This window comes from Aythya ferina (genome assembly GCF_964211825.1).
Source record: "Aythya ferina genome assembly, chromosome: 3".
NCBI lineage: Eukaryota > Metazoa > Chordata > Aves > Anseriformes > Anatidae > Aythya > Aythya ferina.
In genome coordinates this window covers 118,799,090-118,810,989 of record NC_140298.1, presented here as the reverse complement: position 1 = coordinate 118,810,989, position 11,900 = coordinate 118,799,090, and the positions used below count along the sequence as shown (strand labels likewise).

Sequence of the window (11,900 nt, the reverse complement as noted above, 5' to 3'; positions counted from 1 at the left end):
AAAGATTTAAGGAAATGAAGATTTAAGGAAATGGCCTCAAATTGCCCCAAAGGAGGCTCACGTTGGATATTGGGCAGAACTTCTTCATGGAGAGGGTGGCGAGGGACTGGCACGGGCTGCCCAGGGCACTGGTGGCGTCCCCATCCCTGGAGGATGTTTAGGAGACGTGTGGCCACAGGGACATGGTTTAATGATGGGAATGAGATGATTTTTAAGGTCCCTTCCAACCCACCTCACCCTATGGGCCTCGGAGGGTCAGGCTGATGGCTGGACTGGATGACCTTGAAGGTCTTCTCCACCCTACATGATTCCATGAGTCCATGTTTCCATTATTTTGTGATTTCTGCTTCCCAAACCCGCCTGTTTTCCCCCATCCACTCCAGCTGGGTGCCCCCCACCTCCACCAGCAGATCCCCGGGCAGCAGGGCAGCACAGGGGCTCCTTCCCTGCCAGACGGTGACCCCATCCCACCGAGCTAATCCCCTGCCCGTCCCCAATCCCAGCCAGCCTCTGACACCCTGGAGCAGCAGGAGAAGCCCCCCGATGGGCAGCTGCCCCCTCTCCTTGGGGTCCCGCTCGGTCCCCGTGCGCACAGACCCCATCCAGCACCACCTCCCTCTGCTTTACGTTTATTTTGGGGCTCTGCCTCCCCCATCCAGGGGACCAGCTCACCACCTGGGTGCTGTCCCTCACGCTCGGTACTCGAAGAAGCTGTCCCGGACCTCCCTCTCCTCGGAGGTGACCCTTTTGCCCGAGGGGAAGGTCTGGTAGGTCCGCAGGTTCTCCGGGGACACGCGCTGCAAGTGCCACCGGGTCTTCCCATTGAGAGGGGGGCTGCGGGGGGGGGGCAAGGCAGCAGGTTACCAGCTGGGCACCGAATTTCTGGGCTCTTGGAGGCTGGTGGTAAGGCTGGCAGCAGGTCCTGAAGGCAGGGAGGCAGCGGGCGTTGCGCCCAGCTTTGTTCTCCAGCACCCTTAGCAGCGCAGGAGCTGGCCGTGCGCTCTGCTCCAGGAGGAAGACGAGTGCCTGGCCCTTGTAGGAGCTGCTCCCCTCTTTATCCTCCTTTTCCCACTCTTTTCTCCTCAAAATGGGACCGGGGAGGTGAAGGAAACCCTCCCCACTGCCGTGCACCGTCCTCATTTCAGGTGGCACAGGGCACAGCCAGCGGTGGCCAGCCCAAAGGGGCACCGTGGGGGCAAAGTTCTCCGTGCCCACACATTAACCGCAGGGTTAAGCAGCTTTTTGGAGCTCCACACCCAAAATTTAAGGGATTCGTGGGTTTCCAGGCTTGGTCAATCCATGCCAATGCTCCCAGGGGCTCTAGGGACCAGGAGGGTGCTGCGCCTTCGGGTTGTCCGAAATCTTTTTATCTTTACGCACCTACAGGGGCGAGCTTCACCCCGAGGGGCTCAACGAGGGCCCCCCAAGGAGAGGCAGTGAGCGGGGTGGGTTTGTCTGCAAGGGATAAAGGGGATGCCACGATCATCCCCCCAGCAGAGAGGGGCAAGGAGAGGTGGGATGGGATGGGCAGAGGGGCTGGGGGACCCGTGGTGCCCAGGAGTCCCCCTGACTGGTGCCAGTGGCACAAATTGCTGCTTGAGTAACAGAGGGCGAGTTTTGCCTTTCAGCTTTTCTGCCCTCCTCTCATCTCCAGGACCTATTTTTTGGAGGTAGCTGCTTGGCAAGGGGCTGGAGCAGCCGAGCAGAGGACCCCCAGCTCTCCCCACACCCCTCAGGCTGGGTCCCAGCACCCTGGGGCGTCCCCTGGGTACTCACAGGTCCAGCGGGTGCGGGTATCTCTCCATCTCCTTCACGGGCAGCACAAAGTAGGGGACGGGGTAAAGCGTCCCGGTCTTGTCCTGGTAAAACTCACGGTGCTGCTGGGCCAGCTGGGGGCAAAACCAAAATTGTGCAGGGCTCCGGGCAAGCAGTGCAGCCCCCCAACAACCCTTATTTGCAGCAGGATTTCAAGGTGTCAATAAGCAAGCCCACCGCTGTCACCTCCACCCCCTAACGGCACAGGAGGAGCCTCTTGGGCACCGATTTATCCCTGGTACTGCGCACACAGGTCCCTGCCTGCAGGATGATGCACCTCAGACAGTCCCTGCTGCGTTCAAAACCCCCCAAAAAAAACAAAAAACCCCAAAAATGGGAGCAGTGCAAGCTCTGGCTGCACGCTTGCAGTAGCCACGCAGTCCCCACCTGGTAAAATTTGCCCAGCTCCAGGGCCCGGCCCCCATCCAGGTCGAAGCGGGTGCGCAGCGGGGTGCGGGGCACCTCCTCCGGGGAGGGCGCAGGGGGCTGGGGGCTCCGCGGCTGTGCCATGGTGGTGGTTCCTGGGCTGTGCAGGGTGACGGGTTTTCCACGCCTGCGTGGGAAATGCCTGCTTGGATTTCCCCTGCTGAGCATCCTTCCTCGCCCCCCCAGGTCACCAGGACACGGTGGCGGGGTGTGGAGGCAGGGAAGGGCTGCACGCACCCATCTCTACCACTTTTTTTCGCCCACAAAGCCATTTTTGGGAAGGTCCCCGAGCCCTTTGCGAGCTCACAATCCAGTTATCGTTGATAATAATTGTTCAAAAAGTGTGTTTTATCCAAAGGGCCCGTAGGATTCCCCGTGTGTTTGCCCAGAAGATGGAAATGCACCCTCTACATCCTCGCCCCCCTTTGCAGCTCGCTGCTACATCCGTGTGCCACCAGCGCTCCCAAAAACCCCATTTCGCAGGGCCAGGAGAAGCCACTTCTTTCCCCAGGCTCTTCACAGGACCTGAAATCAGGCTTTCAGGTGGCGCACAGCCCCTCTTGCTGCACACAGAGCAGCTTTTCCAGGAAAACCCTTCCCGGTCTGCACACCGAAACCAATTCCTGCGCTCTTTGAGCACGACGCAGCACCACAGCTCTGCTCATTAAGGACCCAGCTGAGTTTTCACACTGTTTTTTCTCCCTGTTGCGTGGATGCTGCTTGCCCTGGAGGGGGCTTTTCCTCGTGTTTTTTCTTTCTTTTTTTTTTTTTTTGGCAGAGCAGCCAGGAGAAAAGGACCGGGAGAGATGCGGCAGCAAATCTGCTCCAGGATTAAAGCACCGAGAGTCCTTCAGCCACAAGGGGCTGCCCACAGGGTGCTGGGGCACAGAATGATGCTCTCAAATGAGCAGGGGAAGATTATTTATATATATTTGTACGTATCCTACAGCCACAGCTGTGTCTAGAAGGGAGACGTGCTCGGGGAGCAGCAGCACGTCGATGCCAGCCGGGCACGGAGCCCTGCTAGCCAGAGATTTTGGGCAGGGGGCACATAGGGGAGGATGTCAGGGGGTTTTGGGGTGTCCTGCAGTGATTTGGACAAGCCCTGGCTGCAGCTGCAGGATTTACTCCTAAAAAACAAAGGGAGAGGTGGAAGAGAGCAAGAGAAGACGGGGAGAAGCCACCTGGGGATGGGAAGGGGACAGGGGGCAGGGGGAGGACAAGCAGGAGCTCGGTGCTGCTGGCAGGGGTGAGGGATGTTTAGGATCTGTTAGGAAAAGCCCCCAATCTCCCCCCAGGACCCGGCAGTGTTTCAGCAGGGAGCACAGCCCCTGCCAAAGGATCCACGGGGGGTGCAGGATCCATGTGGGGTGCAGGATCCACGCGGGGTGCAGTCCTTACCCACCGCAGGTGCCCCCAGCCCGGCCTGGATCCCTCCCGTTCTGCCCTGAAAGGTCACAAACACCATCACCAGGCAACGGGGGGAGCCCAGCACCGTCCCCCAAACCTTCCTGCACCCCCCTGGCACCACTGCCTGCACCCCCCCACCAACCCCTGCACCCCCTCAACCCACCCTCTGCAGGAAAAGCCCCCATATTTCCATTTCTTATGTTTTTATTTTATTTTATTTTATTTTATTTTATTTTATTTTATTTTATTTTATTTTATTTTATTTTATTTTATTTCATTTCATTTTATTCTATTTTATTCTATTTATTTATTTTGCAGGGGGGTTGTTTTGCTTTAGGCAGCTCCTTTGTGAAAGGGGGAACCGTGGGCTCTTTTCCTGCCCCAGGAAGATAACTGGGGACCTGTCCCCAAAAACTTTGGGAAAGGTGAATCGCCTACATGGAACCAGTGCAGACAACGATTACACGCACAGACAGAGGCAGATTTGGTTAAAATAATTTAAAAATCCCATTAGGCTTGCAAGGATGAGTGCTCGAGCTCGGGGACATGCGGGAGTTGGAGGGGCCGGTCTTTATTTGCATCTTGATCTGATAGGTCTGAGATATTGCAAATAAAAAATAAATTAATTAATTAAATTTAATTAGATTAAAAAAAAAATAGGAGAGAAAGAAAAGGAAAAGAAAAGGAAAGAAAACAGAAATCCAGAGGCCTTCCAGCACCTTCATTGTGCAAGGATTTGCACCTCTGGCTCTGGAGATGTCCTGGCCGCCTCTCCTGGCCAGAGCACGACCCAAATGCTTGAGGTCTTGTGGCCGTCTTCCCTGGTTCCCAGTGAATTATGGATTCATCCAGCACGGGACTGGTGGGAAGAGGGGACGGCTCGATCCACCCCACAGGAGTTTTCTACAGAAAACCTCGTGGAAAAGCACCGCACGTCCCCACGGCCGGCCCCTCTGCAGGGCGCACGGATTAGGAAAGCTGGGGTTGTTAGTTGTGCTGGATCTCAGAAAATGGGAAAACCTCCATATCCGAATCTGTAAAAAAGTAAAAGACAAAAGGAAAAAATAAAAGACAAAGGGAAAATCTCCCCACGGAGGGAGCTGCTGCAGTGCTGAGGCTGCCGAGTACCAGAACAGGGGCGAGCAGCCACGGGTGCAGCCGGCGGTGCCGGAGAGGGCCCCGGAGCTGTGACACGGGTGAAAAAGTGGCTGACGTTAACCACGAGCAGGCTGAGGCTACAAAGGGGCTGACACCACGAGCGCTGCGCTCACCAGCAGCTTTCCAGCAGCAGTCACCAGGGCAGAAACCTCACGGCATGGAGATGGAGCTGGGCTTTGGGAGGAGCGCTGCTGCGCCAGGGCGCTGCGGTCTCGGGGTTGCCAAACCCCGGCTGAGGGCACGAGGACTGAAGCCCCCGTGGGACAAACGGGGGCTGGGGGTCCCTGTGCGCACCCAGGGCAGCTCAGATCTGCAAGGAGAAGCCAGGCAGAAGCTCCAGCTCCTCTGGAGACCAGCAGGATCTTGTCATCGCCGTGCTGGATGGGGAGGTGCAGGGCTCCTCTCCAGGCAGGATGCTCAGTCTGGAGGATCTGACTTACACGGAGAAGTTTCCTCCTTCCTTAGCAAGCCCTTGTGTTTGCTCACACTCCTGATTTATGTACAGAAACTGCTTCCACAGCATTTTTTCCCTTTTCTTTTGAGCCCAGCACGCACATGCAGAGCCGCCCACCGCAGCACTCCGAGCTGCAGATGATGCCGCGGGGCGGCGTTACCCCACAAAGCCTCGCTCCTGACGGCTGCATCCCAAAAAAACCCTGCAAAATGAGAGACTCAGTGCAGGGGGGGGCGACAGCTGGTGCAGAGAGACCTGAAGCAAGTGAGTCGGGTTTGGGAAGAGCTGGGAAGGGGGGAAAAACAGTCTGTGAGCAGCGTGGAGATGGCCCAAGGGAGGTCTGGGCTCCACAAGGGTCGCTGCTGCTCCTTGGTGGCCTGTCCCCAGCAGCAGCAGGTGATGGAGAAGTGGTTGGGGTTGCTGCTCCCATTCTTTGGGGTTTGGGATGTTGGGCTGTGGCTGGTGGAGACGAGAAGGGTGACCCAGGTTTTGAAGCTGAGGATGCTGCTGAGTTCTGCAGCGCTTCGGCGATGGAATAAAGAGCCCCCTGGAATAAAATCACCCCCTGGAAAATGAAATCCTCGCCATCCTCGCACACAGCTGCTGCTTGAGCCCCCTGATAAGGATCCTGGGTGTGTTAAATGCCAAATTCCTGCTCCCAAAGGTTCAGGGAGCAGCTCTCCCAAGCTGCTCGCAGGGCAGAGGCAACAAAAAGGATTCGCTCAGGCATCCTTCAGGGCTTTCTAGCAATCAGAAGGAGATTTGGAGGGGATTATTTGGCAGAGATTGCTCCTGCCTGTCCCAGAGGTTCCTGGTTCCCAGCTCAGCCCCCAGCCCCTCTCCGGCTCTCCGAGGAGCTGGCGCTGCCCACAAAAAGCAGGGGAAAGAAAAAGATGGAAACTTTCTGCAATTAATATAAAGGATCTCGGCGGTTTGACAAATGGGGAGGCTGATGTGATTGCTCCGAGCGTAGGAGGAGAAGAGCTGGAAAAAAAAATAATAATAATAGAGAAAAAGAGTTAAGAAGAGAAAATTTCATTAATTTTGGACGCGAAGTCCTGTAGCATCATCATAAGGCCATTGTTTTTGGGGATGGATGATTGGATTGGGCTAATTTTGATGGGATGCTGGTGCTGTGGGGGGGTGCAGGCAGAGGGTCCAGCTAAGGCCGGATCCTTTCCATGGCAAGCCGTGCTTTCCCCCTTGCCTTTGGTGCAAACCCCTAGTAAATAGGAACAACCGGCAGTGATTCAGAGGTGGGTGTGTGGTTTTGTTCACATGCAGCGATGTGAAAATTGCAGAGAAAACCGAGGTTTGTGTTTATGAAGGGCATTTTCTCACCTCGCTCTGCTGATGGCAGCCAGCTGGGGGAACGCTTCGGGCGCGCCGTGCGTCGTCGGGGACCCGTGTGCTGGCTCGGCTTGAAATTGGGATCCTGTGTTGTTCCTGCTCACCTTCATTACCCCATTTAATTGTGTAATGGGTAGATAAATCACCAGCGGGGCAGGTGGAGACCTTCTCCATCTAAAAAAAAAAAGCACCGAGCTTCTTTAGCTACAAGCAAACACCAGCAGAGTTTGTGCAGGGACGTGAGCAGGGGCGCAGCTCCATCCAGAAACCCCATGGGGGGTATTTGCACACCTGTGGGGCTCCTACAGACCCCAACCCCTGGGATGGCTGGGGCTGGGGGCACCCCTGGGTGCCCCTGTCCCCCCCCTGCCCCGGCAGGATGCCCAGTCCCACGGCCCTGGGCTTGGGGAGCTCTCCCAGGAGCAGCCCCCGGCCCCTCTCCACGGAGAGCAGCAGGGGAGAGCCAAGCACCTGTGGGGTAAACTCGTGCCAAAACCCACGAGAGCTCCTCTGGACGATCAGGACAAACCTCAGCAAAACCCTCGCTGCCCACAGCCTCCAGCATTTTAGCAGGAGCAAAGGCAGAGGGGGGGGAAAGGGGCTGCAAAAGCAGCAGCTCTGCCCAGAAGGACCAAAAAGGATCCAAAAAAATGCTGTTGGATGGAACCAGGCGCCCTATTTCCAGGGCTTTATTACCCATTTATGAAGGCTGCACCCTCGCTTGCCTCTTTTTGATGCCACCAAAGCCCTCCTGGGCTCGCTCTCCACCCCAGGAGTGTTTTTCTGGGAAGTGTCCAAGCAGGAAAGCAAAACCCGCGAGGCTCGCAGCTCCAAAGGGCACATTTCAGGCTCCGAGCAGAGCGTTTGTGAGCAACCCTACAAGACGTGACCCTCCCCAAGCCGAGCCCACATTTTTAAAGCTGTCATTTTTATCTTGACCCCCCCACTTGGAGGCTGCGGAGCGCTGCAGGACCTCGCAGCATCTCCAACCGTTGACCCCAACCCGGAGCAGCTGAAGGGTTGAGGTCCAGCACCCCTGCTGCTGCCCCTGGGGGTGGCTCTGAGCCTGGCCCCCCACCCAAATAAGGGGCTGGCACAGGCTGGGGATGGATCTGAGCCCCCCCATCGCTTGCTCCCCACCCCAGGAGATGCGGAGAGCAGCGGGGTCCCCACGCACCCCATGTCCCCGTGGTGCTCCTGGGTGGTGGGACATGAGCTCAGGTCCCCCCAGGCACCACGTCCCCCCCCCATGACATGCCTGGGGGGGGGGACACACCTTTATTCCCCCCTCCCCAGCCAGCAGCACACCCGGGGAGGTGCCTCGCAGCGGGGGGAGCCCTGCCTCAGTTTCCCCACTGATATGGGGAGGGTCTGGGGGGTGGTTCCTTCATCCCCCCCCCCCCCCTCTTTTTTTTAACCACCTCCAGCCCCGGGGAGGGGCGGGCGGGCAGGCGGGGCCGCTGCCGAAGAAGGGATTAATTCGGCGCTGGGGAGGGAGAGGGGGGCACCGCGCACCGGGCACCGCGCACAGCCCCGGGCGCATCTTTTAGGGGCGCATCTCCGCGCACAGCCCCGCGCATCTCGGGGCGCATCTCTCGGTGGAGAGCCCCGGGCGCATCTCGGGGCGCATCTCGGGGCGCATTTCCTGGTGGAGAGCCCCGGGCGCATCTCGGGGCGCATCTCCCCGCAAATCCTCGCGCATCTCCGGGCGCATCTCCCCGCGCAGAGCCTTGCGCCCCGCTCCGCACCCCGCGCATCTCCGGGCGCATCTCCCGCTGGAGAGCCCCGCGCATCTCATCTCCGGGCGCATCTCCCCGCATCTCCCCGCATCTCTCCGGGCGCATCTCCGGGCGCATCCCCCCCTGCTCCTCACCCCATGGCTCTGCAGCTCCAGCTCCGCACCGTCTCCGGCCTCCGCGGCAGAGCCGACCGCATCGCCAAGGCGGCTTTCCGAGGTAATGGGGAGGGGGCTGCGGGAGGCGGAGTTGGAGAATTTGGGGAGGGGAGGGGTGGGGGTGTCCCCGCGGTGGGCTGTGCCCGGCTGCCCCCTCCCTGCCTCAGTTTCCCCGTCGTGGGTGCACCAAGGGGGTCGCCCAGCCCTCCCCGAGTTGCCCCCTCGCCATCCCTGCTGCCCTGGGGAGGGGGACTGGGGGGAGAAGTCCTAGGGAGGTGAACCCCACTTCCCAGGGGATGGCTGGGGGGGAATTGGGCCACTTTTAGGGTCAGGGCTGCACTTTGGGTGGCAAAACGGTGCCACCAGGGCAGTGTCACCAGAAGGGCTGGGAGAGGAACTCGCCTGGCTCCAGGACCCGCTGTGAGCTGGGATTTCTTTGGAGGCTGCAGTTTTGGTTCTGCTCCGGTCCCTTCCAGCCCCAAAACCTTCCCGGGGGGGCTGCAAAAGGATCCAAACCTCCCCAGGGCTCCGTGCCCTCAGCACAGCCTCTCCTGCCCCGTCCCTTCCTCAGGGATAACCCTTGGGAACAGGTTGCACCCAGCCCCAAATCCTGCCCTAAAATGCTTGTGGTCCCAAGAGGGGGGACAAGAGGAGACCGCTCAGTGCCTGCCCTGCACCCAGGGGTGCCCAGGGGGAGATGCTGGGGGTGTTTGAGCTCCCCTCGTTGTCATTTCTCGGTGGGCTTTGTGGATGCTCGCCCCCTGAGAATTTGGGATCGATGTGGAGCTGGGTGGTGACATGGGGATGGTGATTGGTGTCCTGCGCTGGGATGGGGCCAGCAATGTTGGTGCTGCCCCAAAAGAGGGGCCGGGGGCTGCTCCTTGGAGAGCTCCCCGAGCCCAGGGACATGGGGTGGGCACCCTGCTGGGGAAGGGGGGGGACGGGAGCACCCAAGGGTGCCCCCAGCCTCAACCATTCTGCGGTTCTGTGCCCCTAAAGTCAGCCCTGGGGTGGGCAGCAGGGTTTGGTGCCCAAGACTTGAGGGAAGAGTCTCGTGCCACTCTCCGTTGACTCAACAGGCAGCGTTAGACCCCAATTTTTGTAGGGAAGGAGTTAAGGAAGGAGCTGGACCCGGTTTGAGAGCTCTGAAATGCTGCTCGGCTCCAGCTCGAGGGGGAGATTAATGAGATTAATAAATCACAGCTCTGATAAACGGGCTCCGATCAGGGTCCTGGGGGACCGGGGTGTGTGAGCCCCTTTTGGGGTCCGGCTCCTGGTGGCCCCATCCCTGGTCCTGCGGGTGGAGCTGGCTGGTGTGAGCTCCCCGAGAAAATCCCACATTTGTGGGTGGAAAAGTTCATGGCAGGGGACTTTGGAGGGTGGTTTGGGATGTGCGCTGCACCTTCTGGCTCTGCTTCCAGCACCCGCCAAAGGGATTTTTCTGCCTCTCCTTGGGTAATAATTAAATCCAAAAGGGCTCAGCTATGGGATGGGGCATTCCCTGCAAAGAGCCGTGCCCCCAGGATGCCTCAATTTTGGTAAAATGAAGTTGGAGACGCGGTGGGAGGGGGTGCCCTGGCCTCCAGGGGCTGTCTGCGCCCAAAGCGCCCACCCTGAGCCGGTTTTAATTACCTGGGAAGTTAAAAAAAAAAAAAATCAATTTGATTCAGTGAGATACCCGTAGCATTTTCCTAACACCACAGGAGGCAACGTTATGAAGAAGATATTAATTAGAAATATTGCTGTGGGGGTGAGGTTATCCCACGAGGGCAGCCAAAAGCTCCAGGCTGGGGTTCCTGGGACGTGGTTTTGTGGGTGAGGGGCAGGACCTGGTGGTCTCAGAGGGCTTTTGAACCTAAAATATCTACGATCTACGAGGCGATCTACGTCGCCCTGCTCACAACCAACCCGTGTCTCCTCTGCAGGGCTCTCCTTCTACACCCGAGTGCTGGAAAGCTGCGAGGACGAGGCCAGGTTTGAGGAGGTAAGAGGAGACGTGCCTGCCTCCTGCTCTGTCTCCCCTGCCCGCTTTGCCTTGCCGTGACTGATTTTCCACAAAAATACCCCTTTTCCTAGGGGATCACAGGGATTCCCACGGCACCAATACCTCGTTGCAAGGAAAAAGGGGGGAAAAAAGCAATTATGGGTGAAAGACTCATATTTCAGTGTCTTGGCACCATCTTTACGAGCTCCAGCATTTCTCTGGTGGGTGCTGAAGGATCTCATGGACCTCAGGACCCCGTTTTTCTAGGGCTGGGGGTGTCAGGGGTGTGGGACCTGCAGCTCTTCCCGTGGCGTGGATGCTCCTGGGAGCGTGGCACGAAACATCCCCTGTTGTTGGCACTGAGATTTCGGGAAAAATACTGCAGCAAAATATGCTATAGGTGCAGTTTTATTTCCTCCCACCCCATTAAATCCTTAATTACTCGTGCTGATGAAGCAATGGCCAGGGCAGGAATGTGGATATTGAAGCCAACGAGGGGGTCCTGGGCTGTCCCCAGCAATTAGCTGATGGGATAGTCCAGGAGAGGAATATTTCCATACACAAATGACAAGTAATTAACAAGCCCAGGTGATATATATATATATTTTTTTAACTTATTTTTTATTATTGCCTCAATGCAGCACCCCAAATTCCCCCACCAGGAGCCTTCGCGGGGAAGCAAAGCTCACAGCAGCTTCCCTGCCCCTGCTCGGCATTCGCGAGATCCCACCACCAGGCTGGGTTTGGGCTGCCCCAGTGGTTTCCATTTGTTTGTTTTCCTCCCGTTTCCTTCTTTTTTCAATTATTTTTATTCACGGCTTAATGAATTATGCAGAACCTGTGCCTTCCAGGAGCCTGGGGGAGCAAAGCTGCTGACTATTGCGGTGCCGTGGCTGTTGCGCATAACCAGGAACAGCAGCATCACATCCCATGTGCACCCCGAGTGGTTTCTCCTCCAAAGGGAGAAGAAAAAAACACCTTTTTATTTATTTTTTATTATTTCCTTTTATTTTTTCCCCTTTTGTTAATAAAACAGATTAAACTGACCCATCACTCGCTCAGCTTTGCGCAGGGCTTTTAATAAGACTTTTAATAAGACTTTTTTTTTTTTTTTTTAATAAGACTTTTTTTTTAATAAAACCCGCAAGGAGGACAACCTGCCAGCCAAAAGGGGATGGAAGGGGTGCAAGGAAAGCAGGGGGGGCTCGGGGGGCAGCCCCAGCTCTGGGAGGTGCCACGGTGAAGGGTGGTGGGGATGGTGTGCTCTGGGTCCGTGTTAATGGGGTCTGCTCATGGGGCTGGGAGCAGGGGGCAGCCCGTCCCCATATCCCACCTGCAGGTTCAAGACAGAAATAAATTATTTACTACTGAAGGTAACCAGCTGTAGAAGCCACTTATCTGGAAGGGTA

At 57.3% G+C, this 11,900-nt stretch overlaps 2 protein-coding genes and 1 long non-coding RNA gene across 4 annotated transcripts in view; 1 reads left to right on the top strand and 2 right to left on the bottom strand.

Moving 5' to 3' along the window:
• Positions 1-689: 689 nt before the first annotated feature.
• Positions 690-2,325, bottom strand: CIMIP2C (ciliary microtubule inner protein 2C; the record flags this gene model as incomplete). Its single annotated transcript, XM_084512186.1, has 3 exons — positions 690-834; positions 1,777-1,889; positions 2,203-2,325. The coding sequence occupies 3 exons, from the start codon at positions 2,323-2,325 to the stop codon at positions 690-692; spliced, it is 381 nt and encodes a 126-aa protein (XP_084368312.1).
• A 1,814-nt stretch (positions 2,326-4,139) lies between these two features.
• On the bottom strand, positions 4,140-8,577 carry LOC311433625. Its single transcript, XR_014690866.1, has 3 exons — positions 8,487-8,577; positions 6,605-6,787; positions 4,140-4,685 (listed from the first exon to the last, which is right to left on the bottom strand). It is a non-coding gene; the product is annotated as an uncharacterized lncRNA (long non-coding RNA).
• Positions 8,437-11,900, top strand: part of OTOF (otoferlin) — a 62,129-nt gene continuing 58,665 nt past the window's right edge. For both annotated transcript variants that reach the window (XM_084512937.1, XM_084512936.1), the window contains exons 1-2: positions 8,437-8,568; positions 10,433-10,491. In XM_084512937.1, the coding sequence (XP_084369063.1) occupies positions 8,490-8,568; positions 10,433-10,491 (138 nt within the window). In that variant the 5' untranslated portion in view covers positions 8,437-8,489. The remainder of the gene's footprint in view (positions 8,569-10,432; positions 10,492-11,900) is intronic.